General features: G+C 42.7%; 1 protein-coding gene and 1 long non-coding RNA gene across 4 annotated transcripts; one reads left to right on the top strand and one right to left on the bottom strand.

Moving 5' to 3' along the window:
- Nucleotides 1-624: 624 nt before the first annotated feature.
- LOC106022198 (pre-mRNA-splicing factor CWC22 homolog) lies at nt 625-21176 on the bottom strand. Of its 3 annotated transcripts, none has more exons than XR_005877229.1 (7): nt 21092-21176; nt 14061-14165; nt 7440-7536; nt 4796-4948; nt 3127-3254; nt 1599-1967; nt 625-676 (listed from the first exon to the last, which is right to left on the bottom strand). XR_005877229.1 is itself a non-coding variant. In XM_040745684.1 (6 exons), the coding sequence occupies exons 2-6, from the start codon at nt 14087-14089 to the stop codon at nt 1880-1882; spliced, it is 495 nt and encodes a 164-aa protein (XP_040601618.1). In that variant the 5' UTR covers nt 14090-14165; nt 21092-21176; the 3' UTR covers nt 961-1879. The 3 variants fall into 3 exon arrangements, 1 of the variants encoding a protein (XP_040601618.1); XR_001197221.3 differs by lacking the exon at nt 625-676 and adding an exon at nt 6478-6596 and having other exon boundaries at nt 961-1967; XM_040745684.1 differs by lacking the exon at nt 625-676 and having other exon boundaries at nt 961-1967.
- Nucleotides 20427-24837, top strand: LOC121140408. Its single transcript, XR_005877231.1, has 2 exons — nt 20427-20479; nt 23905-24837. It is a non-coding gene; the product is annotated as an uncharacterized LOC121140408 (long non-coding RNA).
- Nucleotides 24838-25018: the final 181 nt, after the last annotated feature.

Below are 25018 nucleotides of genomic sequence, written 5' to 3'. Positions count from 1 at the left end.
GATCTCAGCAAGTAACCGTTCCTTTTCAGACTGTGACGAGTCTGAGTCTGAGCTACTTCCATTTTCTAGATCTGATAGAGAAGGATATAACTGATTCTGACTGGAGCCCTTTTTGCGTTTTGCCCGGAGACCTCTACCCATTTTTTTGTTGTTACTAAGAGACTCCCCCTCATCCTCACTAACAATGGAGCCTCTAGTTTCAGTCACGGTCTCTTCATCATCACTCTCTGCCCCTGAACTCAAGGAGGCTTGAGTCTCAGTCTCTTGTAACTCTAAAAAAGCCTCATTTGTGTCCTGAACTACCTGGTGGTGACGAACCTTATCTGTCAAAAGTGCTCCCCTCACTAATCTCCATAAGGAGAATGTTGTAGGGGGCAAGGACTCAGATCCCTCTTTTCGTAAAAGTCTATGAAGATCACGGCGAACCTCCTCCCAATCTGGAATATTTAAGCTTCCCCCAGTAATGAACCATGGACTGGCTCGTTCGATGGATTTTAGAAAGCCTTCTAGGGTTTTAGACTTGACTGCAGTCCCATGTTCTTTAAGTAACTTTTTTAGTTGATACTGTAATGATTCTAGCTTCCCGGAACTATTCCCCATAGTTTCTTAACCCCGTCCACTTACCTCGCTTTCACAATCTCGGTGGGTCCTCCAATTGTCACGTCTGCTGCGCGGCCTGTGTCCAAGAATGTGCGGAGGGTGACGGGTATTGAAAACACAGAGACTCGTTCAATGATATAAAGAGAACTTTAAACAGGCTCCAAAAAGGTTCAAGAAAACCTCCTAAGAAAAGCTCCCACCAGAGAAGCTTCTGCTCTCTCCTCTCCCCTGGCTGGTTCTGCTCTGACCCAGAGGTGGATGTGTGTGGGTTTTTGAAGGTGCGGTTAGTCTTTGGACAAGGTCGAGGTCAGGGCGGTTTCCATGGGAAGGCCTTTCCCAGGAACTTATTGTATCGTTTTTAGTAAACATGTTTTTACTAAACATTGTCTTACAGCTGCCTACTCCCAGGCAGAAGGGGAAGTGGGTCTCTGCTCAAGGTCTGGTGTTCCCACAATGTTGTGAGAACTTGTCACAATAAAACAACAGAGGCAAGACCAACGAATGGAATTACTAATCACAACAGCAGCTGCCATGAAGACAGATGGAGGCTAGCAAGCACAAGAGGAACAAACAGGAGTTCTGAAGTGCCAGTACTTCTTCATCAGGGGGAGAGCTCTGTACAGCAAATAAGACAAACCATGACTGACATGAGTTACATAAAGCTTGATTACTACAAATAAAACCCTAATGCCTTGAAAATGGAGCATCAGGATGGCACCTATAAACTAGAACGCACACATGATGGTTCTTCTAGCATCGCTTGAACCATAGCTGTGTCTATGAGGAGGCTTCTAAAACAGATATAACCCACTGCAGACTGTGTCAGTGACAGATGATCATCTCTATTAGTAAATATGTTTTAAATACACAGCCAAAATAAATAAGCAGCAATTCAGACCAGCCCTCATTATGAACACTAAGACTGCCCTCATTACGAACACTACAAGTCATGTACTTGTTAGAAATGAGCAGGCTAAAGTCTGGAGGATCCTGGATACCTGAGGCAGAGCTCTGACTGCTGGAGGATGAGGAGTCGCTCCCTTCACTGGAAGAGTCTGAGCTTCTCTAATTTCTTTCAGAGTCGGACTCTGAGGACTTGGACTCCAAGGAGGACTCTGAAGATGATGAGGCCAGGGGCGGTTTCTTATGCTCAGCTTCTGGTCTCTTTGTCATGATGACCTTGGGTGTATTTTTCAGATGCTCTCATAGTTCATCCTATGCCTCTAAGGTACTTCTAAGATAATTTTGTCAGCTGAAGCTAAAACTCTGCACATGACTCTTACATTGAAGTGAAGAAGTTGATGGCAAAGCAGGTATTCCATGGGTTATCTTGAGGTAACAGTCCTTCAAAGAATGGCTGTAGAGTTCTGAAAAGAAAAAATGAATAAAAAATATAGAGAAAAAATGAAAACTTCTATACCCTCTTACCTGATTTTCTACATAATAAATTAGTAAGTATCAAAAAGTGGTTTATGGGTTTATACTTTAGGCTACCTAAATATAATACAGATTAGGCTACCTAAATAGAATCCATAACAAGAAGCAAATCTGAAGTTCATTTCCTTATAAAAATATTTCTTTGCATTTAGGGTGTGTGTGTGTGTGTGTGTGTGTGGTTGTACATGTGCATGTGTGTGCTCATGTCCACAGTTAAGTGGACAACAGGAGGGAGTTAGTTCTCTCCTTCTAACATGCGTGTGTCCGGGATCCAACTCCTTTCAGACTTGGTGTCCTTTAACTACTGAGACATCTCACTGGCCCTTAGATTGGATTTCTGTAATTATATAATATATATTTAGAAATTTATATAGACACTAGGATACACACAGAGCATAAATATGGCATATACACTCGATTACATGGATATATGCACAAGTATACTTTGTGCACATGCACAGAAAAAATTAAAGTCGTTAGCATATGCATGTAATCTAAATCATATAAAAGTACTGGGAAAGACCAGGAGTTGGCCAATGAATGTCTCATAAAAAAGGGTAAATTATGGGAAGACGACTAAGCATTTGTAAGACAGACTAAGAAGGGTCACTGCTTCTGCAGTCAAGGTGGTAAGGAAGCAAGAGAGAGCAGCAGCATTACAAGTTTAGTGATACTGAGGAGACTAGAGTGCAGACTCCTTAGGAGGGGCTGAGCCTGATAAAGTCCATATTATATGAAACCAAAGAGTGAAGGACTAGGTCAGAGAAAGCCTGCAGACCCAATTCAGGTCTTTTGGCATTGTTAAAGCGAGACAGAGAAATGAAATACTGGGATAATGTGTGGCATTCATAGGATGGAATAGAAGCCAATCATACTGATGATGGGGAATCTGAATAAACAGCGTTATGTAACAGCCCTAAAAACAGACCCCGGAGATGCATGTTTTCCCATGTCCTATAACATGCAGCATGATGCTGATGTTACCCAAAGTCTTAGAGGGCTTTCCACTGTGCGGGGACACATCTCTGCTAACATGGGACATTCCCAAAGACAAGAAGACTAAACTAAATCTGTTAGTAGTCAACTTACCTATCCTTTAACCTTGCATTAAGTTTAGCAAGACTCATGTATTCACACAGTGCCTGGAAAAATATTTTGATAAAAATTCTACTAGGCGATGTAGTGGTGTCTTCACTGAGCTTTATACATTCAAGAACCTGAAAATTCAAAGAGAGATTAAAAAACATTTTTGTTTTTAAAGACAAGGACAAGGAGCTGACCAATTAAGTCCTCTCAAAATTACTAGTAATTCTCATCTTGCAACATTATATCTGTGCCCTCCCTATGCTGACATTTATTGTCTCTTGATGAAGTGGAAGACTGTGTCACTATATTAACTTTCCAATGTTAAGTTGGTACAGAAATAGCATCGTTCTTTTTCTTGTGGAAAGTGCTTTTTATAGCAGAGATGATATCCTGCCTTGAGCATATAACACCAAAGTAAAGACTGCTCACAAACTTCCCTCTGCAGAACATAGTGTATACGAGGGACTAGGCAAATGTCACCAAGAGCATTGAGGTACAGTTTAGTTAAGTACATATATATATATATACAAGAAAAAAGGCAAAATATTATGGATGATGTATCCAGTAAACTAAGAGGACAGTTTTTACAAACTAACTTGTGGACACAGATTTTAGACATAAGCAGAAAAACAAAACCTCTGCTTTTATGGATTGCGTTGTGGACGCCTATTTTAGCCCATTGTTTAAAACTTGCCTTCTTTTTTAGAACAGGGGTAATGAAGCAAAGGATTATTATCATTAGCTGCGGGGTTGCCTTAAAAGTGCCCAGTGAGTGTAGCTGCACATACTTAGGACTGAAGTACTCCAAATATATCCAATACTCCTAAGGGGCAGAGCTCATTCTACCATCCGTTTATGGTATTTTACAACATTGTCTTCCTCTTTTCCTTCTTGCATCCAATCTCTCTATTAAAATTCTTCTAGCAACTTTGCTTCACTTGGAGTAAGAGACATTTTATGGTGTGTGACTATCATAGACTTAACTTTTCTCTTCTTACATGGTAACATTCCTGAAAGCAGGGACCACATACAATGACTCACTACCAAGAATTGTGACTGGACATGCAGGTGGTTGTAAACAACAACATTTGAATGAACAGTGATTATATAATAAATAGTATTCAATTTGGTGCATATTTTTCCATTTAGAATGCCTTTCTTTGTTGTAAACATGATCACAGGATCTCCTCCCTATAACTGAAGCAAAAACAGCCACTTACCATCGTCTTCTAGAACAATCCTTTCCTTGTGTCTTAGTAAGAGCAACATTGGAAAAGCTACTCTCAGGAAATATAGACAGTAATTCTGAGGCACAAGCACCACCAGGTTAGGGGATACATCTGTCTCCTTTGTTATATGGACATATATGCACAAAGATGTCAAACATGAAAATACATAACATTTTCCCTGAAAATATGTCTAGTATAAATACTAAAAACAGCATAGTTTGGGTATGTGTAATCCAAGATAGTATTTCTTACACATGTACATTATTTCTTAGTCTTTTGATTCCATGCTACATGAACATGTTTCAAAGATAACACCTGCAGTAAAACTTAACAACATATTACATTTTAATTCATATTTACTGGTAGGATAAGTATAGTCATGTCATATATTGAAGCCAATAGGGGATTAGGAATGAAGAGCAAATATTGATCGAATTACTTACACTCCATAGAAGTGAATCAGTGTATAAAAGCTGAGCAAACATCTTAGCAACATTGCTCAGTTTGTTTGTTTCTAAGTGATGGATGGTATCATAATGTTCTCTGAATATATTTTCAAATGCTTCCATATATTCTTTTTTCAGCATGCAAACCTGCTGTAGATAGGAAAATTAAAAGTCAACACCAGCAAAAATGGAATCAATACAACTGAATATACTAGTCCTAAATTTACTATATTAAACAATTTTAAAGACCTTAAAAATCATCTATCACCCAATTTTTGGTGTCTTCTCATTTATACCTTCCCAAAGGTATGTATGTATGTATGTATGCATATATGTATATATATATATATATATATATATATATATATATATATATATGTTCAAGTCCCCTCGGAAATGACAGCTAGTCTCTCTTCTAATGTGGACAACTTATCATACTTCTTCTCAGTGACACAACTATCCCCCAAGACAAGCAGAACTCAGAAGGCCTGGCTACTTGCTGGGAAAGGACAAAGAATAACATACAGCCTTGTCACAAAAAATAAATGAATGAACACATGAATTAATAAATGAAAGCACCTTTTTTTTACCTGCCTGGGTATCTCTCTGGACTGCAAAATCTTCATATTTTTATTGAATAAGCTGAGTGTTTTAGTCAGAAAGCACTAGTATTAAAAAGTGTAAATTACAAAATGTATTTATATTGAAGTAATATGTTAGAAATTAAATATTACCCGAGCTATTCATTGTACAGATAGATTGATTGGTTGATTGATTGATTGATTGATATCCCACATAGGTAAATATCTTGCTCATCTACTGCTTTTTAAACTGTGTATGTATTCATTCAGTGACAGAAACACTAATATGCCCTCAAGAAGGTCAATATCCATTGTCTTCATCATGCATATATCTTTTCCCTTTCAGCTCAGTACCATGGCCCATCAGAGCACCTCCTCCCTGATCCCATTTGGCAGTCAGTATCAAGAATGCTATTGATTCTCCATCTGTCAAATTCAACCCACCTTCCATATCAAGAGAGGGCCTAGAGAGTGAACTAAGAAAAGAACAAAGAGAGCAGGCTGGCTTCACCCTGGATGAGATCCACTTTAAAGGGACCAGGAGTCCTGAAGACATGGAAAATTCCCTAGCAGGACTTGCTTCCAGGCTTTGTAGGAATCTGACTGGAGTCCAACAATCAGGAAGGTAACAGGCCTACATAGTGGGCAGTGTTTGCAGTGTTATCCCAGCTACAAGAAGTCCTCTTAACCTCACACAAGAAGGGAGAGTACCCTGGAGGGAGCCACTTCGAAATTCTGCACACTGAACTCAAGCTCCTTGTTATAGGAGATAGTTCCAGAGGAAATGTTTGGTCCCAGTTGACCAATTGGAAGGGATGAAATGTCTGCAAACTCCTTGAAAATAACCAACTGAAACTGCCTCATCCACTGACTACATGTGTGACAAGGACTTACACATTTCTTGGCCTGTGCCTTCAACTATAAAAAATGATAATTTGGAATATCTGATTTTAAAATTCCTTTCTGCTCTTTCTTTATGGTTTTCTGGTTGAAGATGAGTTCCAGAATCAGTGAGATCCAAGTTCAGGACCATGTCCTGGCAGGCATTATAATTATGTAAGTAAAATTCCTCAAGAATACAAGCACTTGTTTCATTACCTGTAATTGGTGGTGACAGTGCCTAACATGTTTTCAAAAGACACATGTTAAGTGCTTAAAAATACTGATGTGCACAGTCAAGTATCCTATGACTTCAGCTTGCAGCTCTGCTATTGTTTCTGTGGGTTTGGAATAAAAAAAAAGAAGGTGGAAGGTAAAAACATTGTAAGAGTTTTAATAAGAAGTAAAACAATTTGGCATATTAACAGCTTAAGGAGAAGTGCAGTGAATCAGTACGAGTCTGTAGACATGTAAAAAAAAATACAAGGCATATTTGACTATGGCCTGAGAAAAGAAAGCTAGTACCACTGACTTCAAGCCCTGTTGCTCTCACAATGCAAATTAAAACACAATACAAAGAAATTTTCTAATACAAACAGCATAGTGTAAAATCGTAACTATCCTATGAGTGATAAAGTCTATAAACAACGAAACTTGAAGAATCATGTTCCACACTTAGTTACTTCACCATCTTTCATTGTGACCTTGGCTTGGTGACATCCATATCTACTTGTGATATTCCTTCCATTAGGAATCTCAACCCTCAGTATACATAAAGAGAATCTCCAATACAACTGCTAACCTCAACACAGAAACTATCCCAAAACCTCTGAAGATGGCAATGCTTTAAGGTGTTCTTCTGCAAGTCATGACAATGGCCTATGACAGCTGCACTTCTAGTTTTGAACAAGTAAATGTATGTAGGACATAGCAAGTGTTTTTGTCGGGGTTTCTACTGCTGTGAAGACACACCATGACCATAGCAACTCTTATAAGGAAAGCATTTCATTGGGGTGGCTCGCTTACAGTTTCAGAGGTTCAGTCCATTATCATCATGGTGAGGATCATGCTAGCATGCAATGTCTTAGATGAAACATCTGGGGATTCTTGCCTAATATGTCTGAGGAGTGAACTGAAATTCTCTTGATCCATGAACCTATAATGAGCTGCTAGGCTCCTACCTGCTTCTCTGAGACAGCAGCCTTGTCTGCTTCCATGGAGTTGTGCTGCTCTGGACATGGAAGATTCCTTCTCAGATCTTCCACTGAGAAACTATTCCTTTCCATAAATAGACAAGAAAGAAAGGTTATCACCATCCGTATTAAGAGAGTTGAACACATGTGCATGAGTAGATGCGGGTGAAAGCACCCTGACAAGGATGACTAAGGGGCCTTAGGAGATGGCTCAGTGAGCAATCCCAACACCCATTTAAAATAAAGGCATGGCTATACATTCCTGCAACCCCTGAACTGGAATTCGCAGACAGCTGGATCCAGAAAGACTGGCAGCCAGAAAGCTGAGGCAAATGCTGAACTGAGGTAAAGAAAAATAGACAGTCAACATCCTCTTCTGGCCTACACGTACATGCATCACACAGGCATGCACACATAAAATAGGTGAGTTCATCACACACACACACACATACACACAACACACACACACACACATACATACTGAGTTTAGCCAACTATTCAGTTATCCATCTTTCAAATTTCTGGTTGAAATTATTTACTCTTCTCCTACACACAATAAAATGAGCACCACCACTTCAGCTGTCATCTTGGGCCCTGCTTGACACTCTACTTCTACAGTCTCCAGTAAGACATTACATTCTCCATTCAGCCACTGTTCCAAGTATCTGCTCTAACCAAATCATGACCAATAATCTGGCCTTCTAAACAAAGATGTTTCTGAAAGTCCCCTAGACAGTAGCAGCACTATCCTCTTGAGCGTGAACCTTTCCCAGCCTCAGATTCCATTGGTTGGTTCTCCAGACATCTACTTCTTAAATCAAATAGTGCAAAGGAAGGAAGGGTGACTTTTCATGTCTACGCATTTTCTCTGTTTTTCCCCCACATTGTATAAGCATAGATTCTTTCCTCATATACCATAATCTAACACAGTTTCCCCTCCTTCTATTCCTCCCAGTTCCTCTCCACCTCTTCTCCACCTCCTCTCCTACCCAGATCCACTCCCTTTCTGTCCCTCACTAGAAAAGAAAAAGAAAAGGGTATAACAATGAAACATAACAAAATAAAATATAGTAAGATTAAACAAAAACCGTCACACAAAAGTTGGACAAGCCATAAGAAAAGTAAAAGAGCCCCAAGAACAGGTAAAACAATCAGAGACCCACTCATTTACACATTTAGGAGTCTAAAAAAGCACCAACTGAAAGTTATAGTATATATACAGAGGGCAAGATGCAGACCTGTATAGGTCCTGTGCATGCTGCTTTGGTTAGAGTTTTCTCTTAAGAGTTAACTAAACCTACTACTTGTTTTGTACATAGCAAATTCAAGGGGTAGTATAAGAAAAGTGTCCAACACCACACAAACAATACAGGGTAGAAACAGGTTGAGAACTATGTATCTAATTCTCTGTGTAGTTACATTACCTCAGCTCCATTTTGGAAGAAATCCTCCTAAACTTTTTTTCCCTTGCAAGGCACTGCAGCCACCCTTGGCTTTGTGATAACAGATGGATCAAAGAAGTGTTGACAAAGAGACACAATGAAGAAACATTACTCATAGATGAGGTAGAAGGAATGGAATAAGGAGATCTTAGTGTCAGGTCACTCCTCTGTCCCCTCAGAAGAGGCCTGGGAAAGAACTCTTGAAGTCCTCAGTAGGCTTTATCTGTGTTTCAGGAGAAGGTTATCTATTCTAACCCATATTAAATGAAGTACCTTCTTAATAGTATGCTTTTGTGACAGTCAGACCACATTCTCACTAGCCTTGACTTTGCCGTATGATCATGAGCAGGCTTGGACAATGCCACGCAGCTCTAGAAAAGACCTTATGAACAAAAATAAGAGAATGTCAAAGAGCATGTGCTAGGTAGAGCTGGGCTGTGGAAGGAAGACACACCACACATGAGACGGGCCAACCTAGAACAGACTGACTGACTGTGGAAAAGTGGTCATGGGAACCACACAAAGGATGAATGATGGAGTTAGGTGGGGAGAAATGGGCTCAGGGCTGATTTACTATGCTCCATTTCCACTCTGCAATCAGAATGCACAGAGTCTCTGAGGTACAAATTTACTCAGGACTGGGATTTTATATCCAGATATGCTGTCTCAAATAATCTAATTTGGTAAGATGGGAAAATCATATCTCATAAAACTACCAGCCTTTGCCAAAAGTTTACAGGCTAGGGAGGTGTCAAGCCAAAGCATGGACTTCTATTATAGGTGATAAGGAGGGAATGGGCCTAGATATGAAATTATTTTAATAATAAATGTGACTGCTCTGTGTGTGCAATGTGTTCCATACAACCCAAACTTCATGAATTTTTATAAGGTGTCTATGTATTGTCAAGCTCCGGAGCTGCTGTGTCACCATAGCTCAGGCAAACCTTTTGCAAATAAAGCAATTCTGATATAGGTGTGACACATTAAATGATACTAAGATACAACCCCACTCCCACTTCCTGTCTCTGCAGTACCATTTATGTCCTCTACACAAACAGAAGAATTAAAATTCCCAGCCACTGGGAAATGGGTTACTCTCTCTCTGCCCACACAGGATCAGCATGCCTCATGAAAACTGGACCTTGCATAACTCTAGCAATCCTAGATGAAGGATGAATGACATTTAAGAGCCAACAATAAAGGACTTGGCATGAGCCAAGGAAACTTCCTCGGGACTTTTGTGTGTGCCTTCCAATTGTTGGAGAAAAGAGAAGGAAAGAAAAAGGGGGATACAAGTACTAGCAGCAATCATTTCTCAGATGCTCATTTTAGTTTGACCCAAGATAAATGCTCCCTATACAGTGACTCATTGAGTCTTTGCAACCCTACTAAATATGTAACACACTTATTTATAAAAGAAAGGTCCTCCGCTTTGAGGTATTTGTAAGTCATCCAGAGGCAGGCAGCAGGACCTTCATCTGGATGAGTCAGACAAGAAAGAGCAAAGTCTTTCCCATTGCACATCCCAGATTTCTATGCCCAGCACTATGTCTTGTGTCAGCACCATCGTCTTCTTGGAAAATACTGTGTGGGAAGAAAGAGCTTCAGAAATCCTTGGAAGGAAAGACAGATGATGAATCACAGAATTTAAGAGCAAATGAGCTCAGAAACTGTCTGGAGAGAAACAGTGAAGTCACAGAAACAAACAACTTAGCCAAACCTATCACCAGGTCTCCAGAGGGCAACAGATCCAGTGGGGAAACCAAAGGTGTTGCATAAAGGTATCTCGCTTATCAATTGTGGTACATTCTTCAGGCTTCATTCCCTTCACTAACTATCCCTCTCTCCCAGAGATATGGGGGAGATAATTAGGATGCACCTAGGGTTAGAAATTAGGGTCAGAAACAAAGAATACTGTAGCATTTTGGTTCCTTACATGAAGTATAAAACTCATCCCAGATATTTAGGGTTAAGAGTGAGATGGGTGGATTACCAACCTAGCATTTACTTTTTGCCAGAATCTTGTGCAATCATGAACCTGACCAAGAAATCAACAAGCCTACTTTCAAGAAGCTTTCAGAGAGGAAAACAAAAACAAAAACTCAAGACAAAGCCTATTCCAATCTCACATTGCAAACAGCACTTGAGAAGCACAGCAGAGTGGTATGTAAACACACAAGCACTCTCCAGGGCATTGAAGCAAGGTTGCCTGCTCCCAACCTGAGAAAATGCCCAAGTTCTGACCCTGTGTGCAGAACAGGAAGCAGCTGTGGAATTCTGGCTAACAAATACCACCCTGGAATCTGTGCCATTGGGTTGCTAGATGAGAACCTGTGACAGCGTGACACAGGCGCTAATGAGTGCAATGTGCTAAAAACTGAGAGGAGGTGTGATCATTCCTTCTTGTCCTAAGGAGTCTAGAAACACCTCCTGCTTTTTCTCAGACACCCTCTAGACCCTGTCTGTGACCAATCTTCAGTAATTTCCAACAATAATGTCAAAGGATCATAGAGATCAGTTCAACCTACTTTCCACTCAGTGCTGGAACTCCCTATCTGGCTTCTGGTGACTGATCCCCACACCGCTGACTTTCAGCTCAAGGGAACATGAAACTTCAAGGCAGGCAGACTGTTATTGGAAAGTTGGAATCATTAGAAAGTACTTTCTCATAGTGAGTTAAAATCTGTCACCCTATATTCCTGCCCACTGAATCTGGTCCTACCTGCTGGAGCTTCAGAAAACAAATCTACTTCTGTATCCAAATGCCACCCCTTCAGAGTATTTGGGCAACTGCCATGTCTGTTCTAAGCCTTCTTATCTGACACAGATGGCAAGGAACATGCCAGTCCCCTCCCTGGAGGGCTTAAGAAACAGCAGTCACGGGTTCACAAATATTCTATCCTGCCTTTCATCATACTGGAGTGTTTGCAAAGGCTTCTTCTGCCCATACGGAATCCTGACCCCGATGTGCCTGGTAATCTAATGGCTTGAAAGGGATGAAGAAGTGGTGGAGCAGAGAGGCCCTATGAGTGGCATGACCTTCCCAATTAGGCACAGGCTCCACACACTATTAAAAAACCATCCCGCAGAGGTGTCTTCGAACCGCCTGCATAATTACTCCTATGGAGCAGCTCAAATGTTTCCTTTACATTTTGTTTCTTAATGTTTGAAAATAAGCTTGCCAGGTGACCATCCATGTGCCTCTGGGTCTGTAAGGTTTGATGTTGCTACATCCTGGATGTTTGGTTCTCCTCTTCCTCAGATCGATGACGCCTAGGGTACATACAGCTTTCTGCTAATCATATACCTTTACTGAATTACCATTCAACTACCCCTGAGCTCTCCCTCACAGTGACATGGGTGAGAGATGAGACAGACAATGTAGGACTCAATCACAGAATGGCCCCATATCAAGGAAATGCTGGACCAACGATGCCTCCTTCCCTGAAAACAAATCATTAGTTAACACAACACAACAGGACTGTTGGATTCAGAAAGAGTGATCAGAGTGAGAGCTGAACTTAGTCATTAATGACCAGCATCACTTGTGCTAATTACACATCAATATAAACAATTCTAACAGGTGAATTTAAATGGATATACTGAAGTGTGCACCCTGAAGACTTGGGAGAATTATTACACAGCCTGAAGAATCCTTTGATCGTTCAGAATCATGATCTCAATGCTCAGCTGTCCCTAAAGATTTTATTCCCTTTGCCAAAGCCAGCCCAGAGCCTGTCCTGTTGTTCCTTCACCACTGCAGATCTGAAGCCTATTGAATGCTGATTGAAGTCAAACCTTGCTTATGTAAGTCCTGCAAGAAAAGGAACTCTTCAAGGATCTGAAGGGCTTACAGGGGTTTCTGCCATGGCGGCAGCAGCTGGGATATTCACTGTCACATGTGGACCCTTAGTGGTTATCTTGGTAGCTTCTTGGTAACTGTAGGGACAGATGAAGGGGAAAAGCCAAAAAGAAAGGAGACTGTAATTTCCCTCACTAAAAACCACAAATACAGAACAAATGGCTATTCCCAGATGCTGAGAAGGGGAAAACTTAGAGACGTGGGAAAGAAGAGCCTGCTGTCAATAGTCCTGATGGTCTCCATGCCTGCCAAGTGATCACTGAAGCCCAAGTGGTCACCAAAGTCATACCTCTATATAGTACTGACAGCAAACCTCATCCAGTTATTATCTGGCTCCAAGATGTCAACTCCTACCACCTCTTTTTTGTTTGGGAGCGGTTGGTTTTTCTTTTCTTCTTGAATATTTTTGAGAGAGAGAAAAACAATGTGCATATTCCTCATGGGTGTGTGCAGCTGCATGTATGGGTATCAGTGCAGGGCATGCACATGTATGATTGAACATGTGTATGGAGGCTAGAGGTAGATACTGAGCATATCCCTCCATGGCCCTTCATCTCCCTATTTCTTGAGACAAGGTCTCACAATGAACCTGTAGCTCAGCAGTTCGGCTAGACTTGCTGTCCATCAAGTCTCAGCAAGTCCCAGAGACCTCCCTGCCTTCAAGCCCTCACCACTGCATCCAGCTCCTCCATGTTCACTCTGGAGGCCTCAACTCCAGTCTTTATGCTTGCACTGCAAACATATTGCTAACCGAACCATCTCCTTAGCCCTTTCTCTTAGACTTTGCAGGATTAGTTTGGGGCCCTAGAATCCGAACACCCAATATGTGATGCTTACAGAAGCACTGAAGCAAAGCACACAGGCAACAGTATACACTGTTGTAGGGAATTACAGTGACCTCATATCATAAAGGCCAGTGAGAAGTTGATGATGGAGCAAAGACTGCTTGCCAGAATTCACAGGGGAAAGGCCCTACATGGCTGGCTCTTGGCTCTTGGGGCAAAGTGACGACAGAGCTGAGCTTTTCCTAGACTTTTACTTGGAACCATAAATAATTCCCACAACCACTCTTAGCTGAGAACCACTGTTAACCTCCAAGTGTAACCTGGTTGCACTTTCAACCTGGTGAGGCTAAGCCTCTGCCATGGCTTGGATCTTACATGTTCCCCAGAGGTACAATATCTTAAACACTTGGTCCTCAAGCAGTTCCAATACAAGGAAGCAATAGGAACTCCATGGTGTGGGGTCTGGTTAGAAAATTAAATTATTGCAGGGGTGATACTAGATGGAGACATAGACACTGACCTCTTTTCTCTTTGTTTTGCAGATTCCATAAGGTGATGTTCTGCCACACGCTCCTCACCACAATCCCCAAAGTAACGGTGCTAGACCATCATGGACACTACACTTCTGAAACAATAAAAAAATGATAATAAACTTTCTTCTTCATAAGTTTTATCTCAAATATCTTTTTTCGCTGCCATGGAAAACTGGTTGACTTAGCCTTCAAATACCAAAGTCCAAGCATGGTGGCATGAACCTTTATTTCCAACACTTGAGGCAGAAGCAGGCTGATCTCTGTGAGTTCAAGACCAACTGGTCTGCAGGGGGGGTTTCAAAACAGTCTGGGCTATGTACAGAAACCCCTTCTTAGCCATCTTCCCAAAAGATACTATCCTTATGAAAGTGAAATTAACTATTGAGAACCATAGAAAGGACTAGTGGTATATGAATTTAAGCTCTGAAAATCCGTCATATAGTTCACCAATTATATCTTTCTCTTGTCACTTTTTTGCTTTCTAAATGATAAAAACAAATAAAATCCAGCTATTAAGATAAATGCTGCTATACCCAGGAGGACATGGGTGGTCATCCATCTAAAGTCAGGTTCCCTGGAAGAAAGCACCATTAAGATGTGCCCTCGCCCTAGATACACAGACCCTACCAACATCAACTCATTTTCCTGGACCACTCCTGACTCTAGTCACTTTCCAAGGTCCCATGTGTTCACCTAAGGGCTAAGTGAAGGAAGCACGCTTGTGCAGAAGCTATTTAGCCAGCTGATCTTTCCTAAAGTTCTAGAACCCGTCCACATTGGTTAAAGACAAAATCTACAGGGGGTTTATGTGGCTACACATTTTTTCAAGATTCCTTACAGTGCTCACAATTTCACCTGTCTTTAGGCTCCCATTTTACTGTTCTTCTAATGTAAACAAGGAAAAGTAGATGAGAAAATACAAAACATCATTGAGGAGCATCAAACATCACACATCAAACATCACAGCTCTCTGTAGAAAGTTACACTAGTTTACTGAAGTAACGATGTAGGAGAATGTATTCATTACATCTCACAACAGTCTTCGGTATAGCCCAGTGTACTTTTAAATATATCATCTTATCTTCTTAACTGTGTTATTTAAAAACCCATACATTACAATGTGGAAATAAATATTGGGCTGTTAGCATAAACTTAGCTGAGAACATTTGTCCTGACGAAAAGCAACAAGAATGGTACTTTGTATTCCAACTGACAAAAGAGTCACACAGCATCCCTGATAATCATAGTCACATAACATCCCTGATAATCGTGGCTACACAGCATCCCTGATAATCACATTCTGCTACCCCTGCCATACCCACTAAAATTACAAAATACTCTTTTTATTTATTTTCAGATGTATGAAGAAAAGAAAGTGGGATATCAGCCCACAGTTACTATTGGTTCTATCCATTTATCTTAGCATTGTTTTGCTGATATAATGATAACATAATAGCATAATGGCTATTCAGAATCCCACTCAAAAAGAGGGGGGAAAGTTGATTGTCTTTACTGTGCACAGGACAGAATATCTCTTGTGTGTGCTTTTTTATTTTTAAATTCTATTTCCTATTATAAACTCAGAAATATAAATACTTTGCACAGTCATATTTATTACCAAAATAATATGCTCTTTCAGGTCCATGAATTTCATTCTTATTTGTTGATGATAGAACTGTCTTTTTTATTTTCTTTTTTTCTTTTTTTTTCTTTTTTTTCTTTTTTTTTTTTTGGTTTTTCGAGACATGGTTTCTGTATTGTTTTGGAGTCTGTCCTGGAACTCGTTCTGTAGCCCAGGCTGGCCTCAAACTAACAGAGATCCCCTGCCTCTGCCACCCAAGTGCTGGGATTAAAGGTGTGAGCCACCAACACCTGGCGATAGAATTGTCTTTATTGAAGAGCTAAGTCATTTTCATAAAGTAGGTAAAAATGTCTAGCCATTCTTCTGTATCAGTTTATAAGTATTTTAATATATCTCTGCTATTTATGAGATCCTAGAGTTGATATAGCACCAAATGAATCAACTACCAAAGAGTGGTTGAATTTTTATTACTATATATGCCTTCCCTATTTTTCCACTGCCTTCTGAGAAGTGTGCTCATAAATTGCTTTTCAAACTGATCACACTGGGCTGAATCTCTTAAGGTGAAGGAGAGAGGGCATTGTTGACTGTGTAAACTCTTAGTGGATCAGGGCCTTCAAGCTGCAGTTCTGTAACTGGCAGGGTGAATAGTCACTGTCCTACCCAGAACATGGGTACCCCTGACACTGTAGCAACAACTCAGCAGACGCATCTCACATATGATCCACTATGGCCAACTCAACTCACCTCACCATAAAGAAATCAAGATCCAGGGAACTGAAGTAACTTCTCCAAACTCTCAGAGCTGATGAGCTAATGGCCAGAGTTTGTCTGAGAAAACTACTATGCCTTCTCAGCCACCATATTAAGCCCACTTTACCTGCCAAAAGATGCAGTTCTCCACTCAGGCTGGAGACGAGAATTACTCTGGGAGATTTTTTCCTTTAAATATTGATAAGCATTTGTATTGTTTAAGTTCCTTGAAGTGATGTTTAATGTGCACCTAAGGATTACAATACCTGAATTAGAGATTCAGGGAACAGTCATTTTCCTAAGAAATACAAATATGTCAGGTCTGGTAATGCTAGCTATGTGGGAGGATGAAGCAGGAGCATCTTAGGTTCAAGTCCAGCCTATGCAACTTAGGGAGACACTGTTGCAAAATAAAAAATAAGTAAAAAGAGGGGGTTGAAAAAAGTGACTCAGTGGGTAAGAGGCACGTGCCACCAAACCTGGAACCCTGAATTCAATCCCTGTACCCCATGTGGTGGGAAAGAAGGGGAGACACCATTCCCACAAGCTGTCCTCTAACTTCCACATGACCTCCCACATGCACACATGTGAGTGTGTCTATGCACATGCACACAACAACTAAATGTAATAAAGATAATTTCTTAATTTAAGAGGTAGGAGAAGTAGCTCATTAATAGAGTTCTTGCTTAGCATAAGTGAGGACCTAGATTCAGATCTCCAATACATAAAAACATTTTTTAAGAAAGCCACCAGTCAGTGGGCACTCTAGAGGCAGAGGCAGGTGGATCTCTGTGAGTTTAAGGCCAGCCTGGTCTACAAAGTGAATTCTGGGACAAGCTCCAAAGTTATACAGAGAAACCCTGTCTCTGAAAAATGAGGGAAAAGAGGAGGGAGAGAAGGAGGGAGGAAAGGAAGGAAGGAAGGAAAGAAAGAAAGAAAGCAAGAGAGAGAGAGAAAGGAAGGAAGGAAGGAAGGAAGGAAGGAAGGAAGAAAAAAAGAAAGAAAGAAAGCAATGAACTGTTTCCAACAATAGAAGTTCAAGTTGTTTGGCTGGAACAGGACCATGATGCAAGAACACAGGCAGAATCATACACCAGCTTGAGCAGATCAGCAAGCCTCATTTCTATGTCCAGACCAGCATTTGTCTCCCACCCCAAGGGCAGGAAGATCCACATGGTATTGCCTTGGTCCTGAAGCAGATCCAAACTTTGTCACCTACACCTTCTTCTGACAGGGGATGGAGGAACCCAGAAAGGAAAGTGTTTTTTCTGGTGTCACCCACTGACAACCAAGGTAAAAAGCAGCTTGAGTCTCCTGGGCCCTGACAAGTGGGTATGGCATAAGAATGGGTGGGGCGGGGAGTCAGCCAAGGCACTTGAGGAGAATTTCAAGAGAGGGTGGGGAGGGAGAGGGAGAGAAAGTGTGCAAAAAGGGGGGATCAAAGCAGAGGAAGAGAGAAACTGAGCCAGGATGTGCAATGCTGGGAAATTGAGCCTGTATAACAAAGCACTGTTACCTGGCTGGAGTAAAATGCAATGGGGTCAAATCCAATTGCAATAATGTAGCATCAAAATCATAGGAAAAGGCACAGAAATACCCACCCTCCACCCATCCTTGGGAAACATATCCACACCTGTACTTTCCTAATATGAAGTCATATGGAAGCAAGCTCCAACTGTAGGACTGTCAGCAAGCAGAGAGGCAGTCATTGCTACAGAGTCCAAGACTGTTAACAGCACCTTTTGCTTTCAAGCTGAGCATGTGGCTCTGGAACCAGCTTCTTCCACACTGCCTGGGAGTTTGTGAGAGATGCAGAATCAGGGGTCTCATCTGAGTCCCTGCTCAACCAGAATCTGCATTTTAAAACACTTGCTTATGTGCATATTCAAGTTGCTGAAGCACAGCCTCTACTATCCGAACCACACTGTGTTTAAATAATATCAGTGATATAAACTGAGACTACAGAGCCAGGGAGAACGTAATCCAACTAGTTATGTTATCTACTGACACCCAATGAGTGGCCAGGCCCTGGGCTAAGAATTTCAGGAAATGATGGGCTAAGATTCGGCCAGGTTACTGTAGAGCTCTTAAGTACGACTGCAGAAAACACATAATTGACTTGCACTTCAGAGCAGTGAAATAGAAGGTAATAGAGTTTGGGGGAGTCAGAGTTGTAGTTCAAAGGGATCCAAGAAGCATGCAGCAACTGGCATCAGACAAGAATAAGAAATGGTGAGAGTATGATACTGAATGGTGTGTAGAGGGGAGAATAATAATAAAAACAAACAAGTCGGGGGGATTTCAGCACACAAACACACACACACACACACACACACAGAGAGAGAGAGAGAGAGAGAGAGAGAGAGAGAGAGAGAGAGAGAGAGAGAGAGAGAGAGAGAGAGAGAGAGAGCTGTCATTAGCCATCAGGCAGTAACATTTCCAGACTCAGCCAGAAGGAAAAGCAGAGTCTTGTTCATGGTACCCAACACCACCCAGCATTATTCTATGTAGACTGTCATCCCTAGGAGTTGTTTTGATGTATTCTCTTTACTCCCAGAGCCAGGACATTTAACATCATGCAATAGTCCCACTTTGTGAAGCTATCTTCCAACTGCTGTCAGTCTCATTATCTGCTGTGCTTGGGTGCCAAGCACCAACCACACTTCTGTCTCTAATTTGACTGAGGAGGAAATGCCTCCATTTGGTTTCTTTCTGACTCAGTTCAAAGAGACAAACTGTTTTCTTCGGTCCTAGGAATCTGTGTGTTGTTAAAATGCTGTAAGCTATCAACATTATTTTTCTTAATATCAATGCCATGGTGAGTAGGCACCTCTTAAATCATTTACCTGTGTAACCATAACATAATATCATGAAAAGGAGATACTTCAAGGTTATATTGCAAAACACTGGTATCATCAGCACTATGATTCCCTATGTTGGAGAGTTCACCTTTCCAAAGGCATTTACTACAAAAGCACCCATGAGAGGTCAAGGAGATTTACAAGAATAGCTTATTTGATTTGTGGTTTTCACCTTAAACTCCCTCATATCACTTTCAGAAATGAGTAAGAGAGTAAATGATAAGTCCACAAATACTTGATTACTGAAAAATATAAAATCTGAACAACCAATGCTTTGCTCAAATACATTTTAAGGACATTCATCTATGACAGGAAAGGACAGCCCATATTCAATGCACACATGATATTAAAATACAATTGAAGGATTCTGGAAACTGGCAAAAGCTGTCCCCAAAACACTGAAGACAGGTATCTGGAGCCTAAATGTTTGAAATGGACTCGGTAACTTTCTGAAAAGCGTCCCTGCCTTTAATAAACACGTTTCTCAGCTCCTCCTAAATTATATGGACAATGCCAGTCTAGCCCACAACATGAGTGTTTTTGCTGCATTTGGGCATCTATTTTTCCTGTATCCTGCTTCATTGTGACAAAGTTTGCAATAGCCACTGTGTACTGCGTAGCAGATAAGCAAAACCAGAGAGAAACGCCAACCTCCTGTCTACATAAAAATGTTTCCAAATCCAGGAACTTTTGAGGCCATTCCAAAATCGTTTGTGCTCATGGGGATAGGGACGTTTGATTTTCCTTGAAGGACCCAAGGCATTCACCACCAGTGTGTCCTCCAGAACCATAGGAAGCAAAGCATGAGCGACCTCCATCTAGCCTTCTCCTCATCCCTAGACCCTCACAAAGCAGAGGCAAAACAGATGGTCCTCCCCCTCCCGTTTCCCTCCTCCCTTCTGCTGTCCTGCAGAGTCCTCCCACCCTGAGCTGACACCTTCACCAGCTCTCACTAGCCCAGGCTGCCCTTTGCAGCTCCTAAAAAGTACAAATTTGAGCATCTGCTCTTAAACCTCACCATGCACCTAGCTCCTGGTCTCTTGTTGGGGAAGTCCTGTTATTTGCCTGTGCATTTGTCAATAAAGTACTGTCTGGCCAATAGAAAACCTAGATAGGAGGGGCTAGGAATCCAGGAGGATTCTGGGTAGGAGGAACACAGGAGAGTCAACATGTGACGCCATGGGGGTAGGACGCCGGGAACTATTCTCCGGTAAGAAACATACTTAGATTAACAATTATGGGGTAATTACTTAAGGCAGAGCTAGCCAGTAAGGGACAAGCAAGGCCAACAGCTTCATAATTAATATAGCCTCCTGTGTGTTTATTTGGGACTAATGCGGCTCTGGAACCAGGCTGGCGGGACGGCTTCACTCAAAGAAAAAGCTTCTCTTAACAATCTCTTCTCTGCATAATGCCCTTGGGACCCTAAGCTTCCACTGTCATCCTCCCCTCACACCTCAGTACCCAAATTACTCATTTCCCTCTAGTAAAAAGAGTCTGCAAACCCTGGAGTTCCAGGGGGCAGAGGCGCTGCCACTGACCCCTGATCAGCTTTCCTTGTCCCCCAACTTTTTCTGTGCTCCCTTTCCCGTCCAGGCTCATCCTAGCCCACCCCGGGGAACCCTTGCTCATCAAGGCTACTACTCCTTGACTCCAGGGGCTCGCATGAGTCTCGCCTCTGCGACCGGGGCAGCTGGAAGGAGCCCGCCCGCCTCTACAAGTGGGGCTGCGGGACGGAGCGCAAACTCCATGGTTCGCCTGGGCGGAGGCGGTGGGGACCGGCGCGGACGCGGCGACGCGGGGCTGCTCGCCCCAAGCTTACCTCTGCACGCGGGCGGCGGGTGCGCTGAGGCAGCCGCTCCCGAGGCCGGGGGGCTGTGACCGGTGCCTGGGAGGCGGTGCTCCTGCCAGGGCTGCGCTGGGGCTTCGCGCAGACGCTCTCCCGCGGTCTGCGGCAGCCCGGGGCGGTGGCGCCGGCGACAGCTCTGCGCCGCGGCCCCCGGAACTGTCCGATCTAGCGGGAGCGCGGGCTGAGCTACCAGTAGTGGGCTCCAAGCTCGGTGCCTGAGCGCCTGGTCTCACCCAGGTAAGGGGCGTGTGCCCGTGTCCTCGCGGGCCACCGGGACCTGCGTGAGGACGGGCGAGGGGCTTGGCGCGGGATGCTGAGGCCGGGAGTGAACACCGCGGAGATGGCCGGGGGCGGTGCAGGCTCGGAGCCCACCTGGCCACCCGGTCCCACGCGTCCCTCAGCCTCCAGCAGAGGTCGGGGAAGTGGGGGATGATGTCCCCAAGCCAGGAAGACTATCTGCGGCGCGGAGGGGGGTGGGGGTGCGTGGGGGACAGAGGAGGTGTCACCTATTGGCCAAGAGGACTGAAACTCTTCTTGGAGATGCTGGCCATAGAAGTATTGGCTCTGCCCGTGCGTGCAGCCCTGGGCTGGCAGGTGACACGGAGCAGCCTCCGCGTGGGCCCAGGACTTCGCAGCCCGGCGCGAACCTGCGAGGCTTGTGCGCAGGGGAGGGGCTCACTTCCCTCCCACTTCCAGGCCTCGCTGATTGAAGTTTCAAAAAAAACTAAACCGTGTCAGGGGTTCCCCCGGTGTAAGCCATCTTCTGAAAATTGTGCAGACACAGCCAGGGCGCTTGCTTCTGCGAGGGAAGGCACTTCAAAGAAAACACTGGGGGTGAGGAAACATAATTTTAAGGGCTCGGTCTTCTCAGATGACTTCTTTGGGAAGAAATTCAAGGGTAACAAATTACAGGGGAGCCCTGTTAGGCAGAGAATTTTTTTTAACCAGATGACTTGATTTTGAAATGTGTTTCTTTGGATCTTGTCTTAGATGATTGACACTAAGGCCATAAATAATTAATCCAGCAACTGTTAATGTCTTGGCATAGTGCCCAGAGTAAATTCCTTCCAGTCCAGCCAAAGCCAGTGCTGCCCGGGGTGGGTTTGAGATCTGACTTATGTACACTCACCACCACATTCTAGAGCCTTCCTAAGGAGCAGCTTGTCTATTTTTTTAATCCACCTTGGAATGTCAGGTTATTGCAGGCACGAGAGCACCTGAGGTAACCAGCATGAGGCGGGACATAAATCTAACTGATAGTCTTTATATTTTTAGAATTCAAACATCTCCTAGGTAGGCAGGCTCACTCTAAGGACAAACCCTTACTGGTATGTTTATTATTACTACTGTCTCTATTCAAAATGACTACAGGAGGCAAACTGCAAAATTCATAACCCCCAAAGAACATAAGGAACTATAATTGCTTGGAGAGTCGTTTTAAACATGATGGTCTTGCTGGGCATGGTGGCCCATGCTTTAATCCCAGTACTCAGGAGGCACAGACAGGTGGATCTCAGTGAGTTCGAGGCCAGCCTGACCTATTAAGCAAGTTCCAAGACAGCCAGGGGCCGTTACACAGAGAAACCCTGTCTTGAAAAGCCAAAAAAAAAAAAAAAAGTCTTATCTTATCTCTCCTGTCCATGGAGGTTATATTGAAAGTACACTATTTCTGAATTATGAGAATGGGGTTCTGGAGCCCTGAGACCAGCAGGAAGTTCTATGAGGGAAGCACCCAGCTTCTAGGTCCTTGCACTTGAGAGCTGAAAGCAGTGTTGTTGCCTTACCTGCTCCTGAAATCTTGGGTGCATGGGGAAAGGGAGGGTTCTGGAGGTCTCCAGCCAACTCCTTGGAGGAGGGGGGGCAAGAGGAGAGAATAAGCCCAATGGGCTGGAACACCTGTGAAAAAAGTGTCTCATAACTTGCACAATTTAGCAGGATGTGCATTTTTATGTCCTGCAATCCTCAACTATATTCTTCTCTCTTCCTTGCCTATTTTTAATCACTTATAGCTAAGATGTATGTTAGAAAATAATTTGAGGGTTGCATTTCCTAACAGCAACTGAAAGAAGTATAAACTATTTGCAGATGAGTCTGTTTTGTTTTTAACCTGTGACCTAAGAGGTAAAGAACTGTGCCCTCCATGTCCTTAGCCAAGGCAAGATAAAGGCTTCTAGAAGCCCATGTCCCAAAACAATTGCTACACCTTGCTGGAAAATATACTTCAATGTGGAAACAACTATAAACTAAAAGAAGATATGTATACAGAAGATTAAATTAAAGCTAAGCTTCCCTTCAAAAGTGTGATTGTCTGTTGGCTAATTTGGCATTGACTGCTTTCCCAGAGCTGTGTGCTGTAGGGGAACTTTGGTTCTCTGGCCTGCCACCCTTTCCTTAAAACCACTGCTCAGTAACAGAGAGCTACCGCCCCCCCCCCAAACAAGGCACAACAGGATAGGAGCCTACCAGGCTGAGGTTAGTGCATCATGGAAACACCCTTCACAGGGAGGAAGACAGAAGAAAGAGATTAAGTCTTTCCCCAGTTTTGTGTTTATGAGGTATACGGTTCCTAAACATCCCCTGAAAGTCATACTAAAAGCATTCAAACTCCTTTTCAATAATCTTGTTAGTGGCTGTCCTACCCCACCCAGTACATAATAGTGATAAATCCATCAACTGACTTGAAAACTTTAGAATCACTTGGGTTTGTGATAAATAACACATGTGCACTTACAGGTAGCACATGATTATGAAACAAGCCTCTGCTGACACTTTGTATTTCTTTGCAGCCACCAGTGCATCAGTGCACTCAGTCTTGAGGATGGGAACATACTTTGAAAACCACTTTTGTCATGGAACAGAAGGCCAGAATCATAACTTCAACTGTGGCTTTCCAACCTAGGACTTCCATCCTGCAGCACAGGACTGATAACAGCCAGCCAGCCTTAATGTAGTGCGGCAATTCTGGAAAGTTATGCTGTATAGAAACTATGTAGAAACACAAGACGCCATTGGATATCTTGCTCTGGTTTCTCTTCCCCTAATTGCTTCTCTGGGCACTATGCAACCCTTCAAAGTGTTTTCATGAATCCCATTCTACTTTCCCAACAGCCTCTGCTAGGAAGCTGCAATGGTTACTTACCTTGGGGTGGCTCCACTGCTTTACAATGGAGGAAGAAGGGTTCCCCTGCTTGAAGGCTTGACTTCTGACCTGATGGAATTAGCACGTACACGCCGATGTTTTACCTTTTTACAAATCATGACATCTGTGTGTATGTGTGTGTGAGAGAGAGAGAGAAAGAGAGAGAGAGAAAGAGAGAGAGAGAGAGAGAGAGAGAGAGAGAGAGAGAGAGAGAGAGAGAGAGAGAGAGAGAGAGAGAGAGAGAGAGAGAGCATGCGTGGAGGTCAGAGGACAATTTTTGGGACTCAGTTCTCTCTTTTCACCATATGAGCCCTGGGTATTGAACTCAGGTCTCCAGACTACGTGGTGTGCCCTTGCCTGCCGAGCCACCTCTCTGGCCCACTTTCTTCATCTTTAATATGAGCAAATAAAAATGTCATTCTTACAGCAGTATCCTGAGGAGCAAATCAAATGAGAAAGTATTTTGCAAATTGCAAAAAAATCTCAAGGTTTTGTTGTAATACATTTTAACAAATACTTGGGAAATAAATGAGAGATTTATAGCCATGTTGGACAATAAAGTCTAAACTGTGCTACATAAGATAATACATGTGCCTTGTTTTGATAGAGCAGTTTATAGCTAGAAGAAAAGTAGTATGGAATATTTTCAATCAGCTACTAAATTACATTTGTTTACAAACCCTGAAGAGAAGAGGCCACTCCTATGCTAACATTCCACAGACTGACTTACTGAATTGAACTTCATGATTACAGAGAGTTGG

This window comes from Mesocricetus auratus, unplaced genomic scaffold, assembly GCF_017639785.1.
Source record: "Mesocricetus auratus isolate SY011 unplaced genomic scaffold, BCM_Maur_2.0 Super-Scaffold_100004, whole genome shotgun sequence".
Classification (NCBI taxonomy): Eukaryota; Metazoa; Chordata; class Mammalia; order Rodentia; family Cricetidae; genus Mesocricetus; species Mesocricetus auratus.
The sequence above is the reverse complement of the archived record's forward strand: the minus strand, read 5'-3'. Positions and strand labels throughout refer to the sequence as shown.

Coding starts and splice junctions, on each gene's coding strand:
- LOC106022198 (XM_040745684.1), bottom strand. CDS start 14,089: ATGGAATCTGCAAAACAAAGAGAAAAGAG. Junction 7,537..14,060: donor GCAAAACAAAGAGAAAAGAG/GTCAGTGTCTAT, acceptor ATTTATGGAAAG/GAATAGTTTCTCAGTGGAAG. Junction 3,255..4,795: donor CTGATTCACTTCTATGGAGT/GTAAGTAATTCG, acceptor TTGAATTTTCAG/GTTCTTGAATGTATAAAGCT.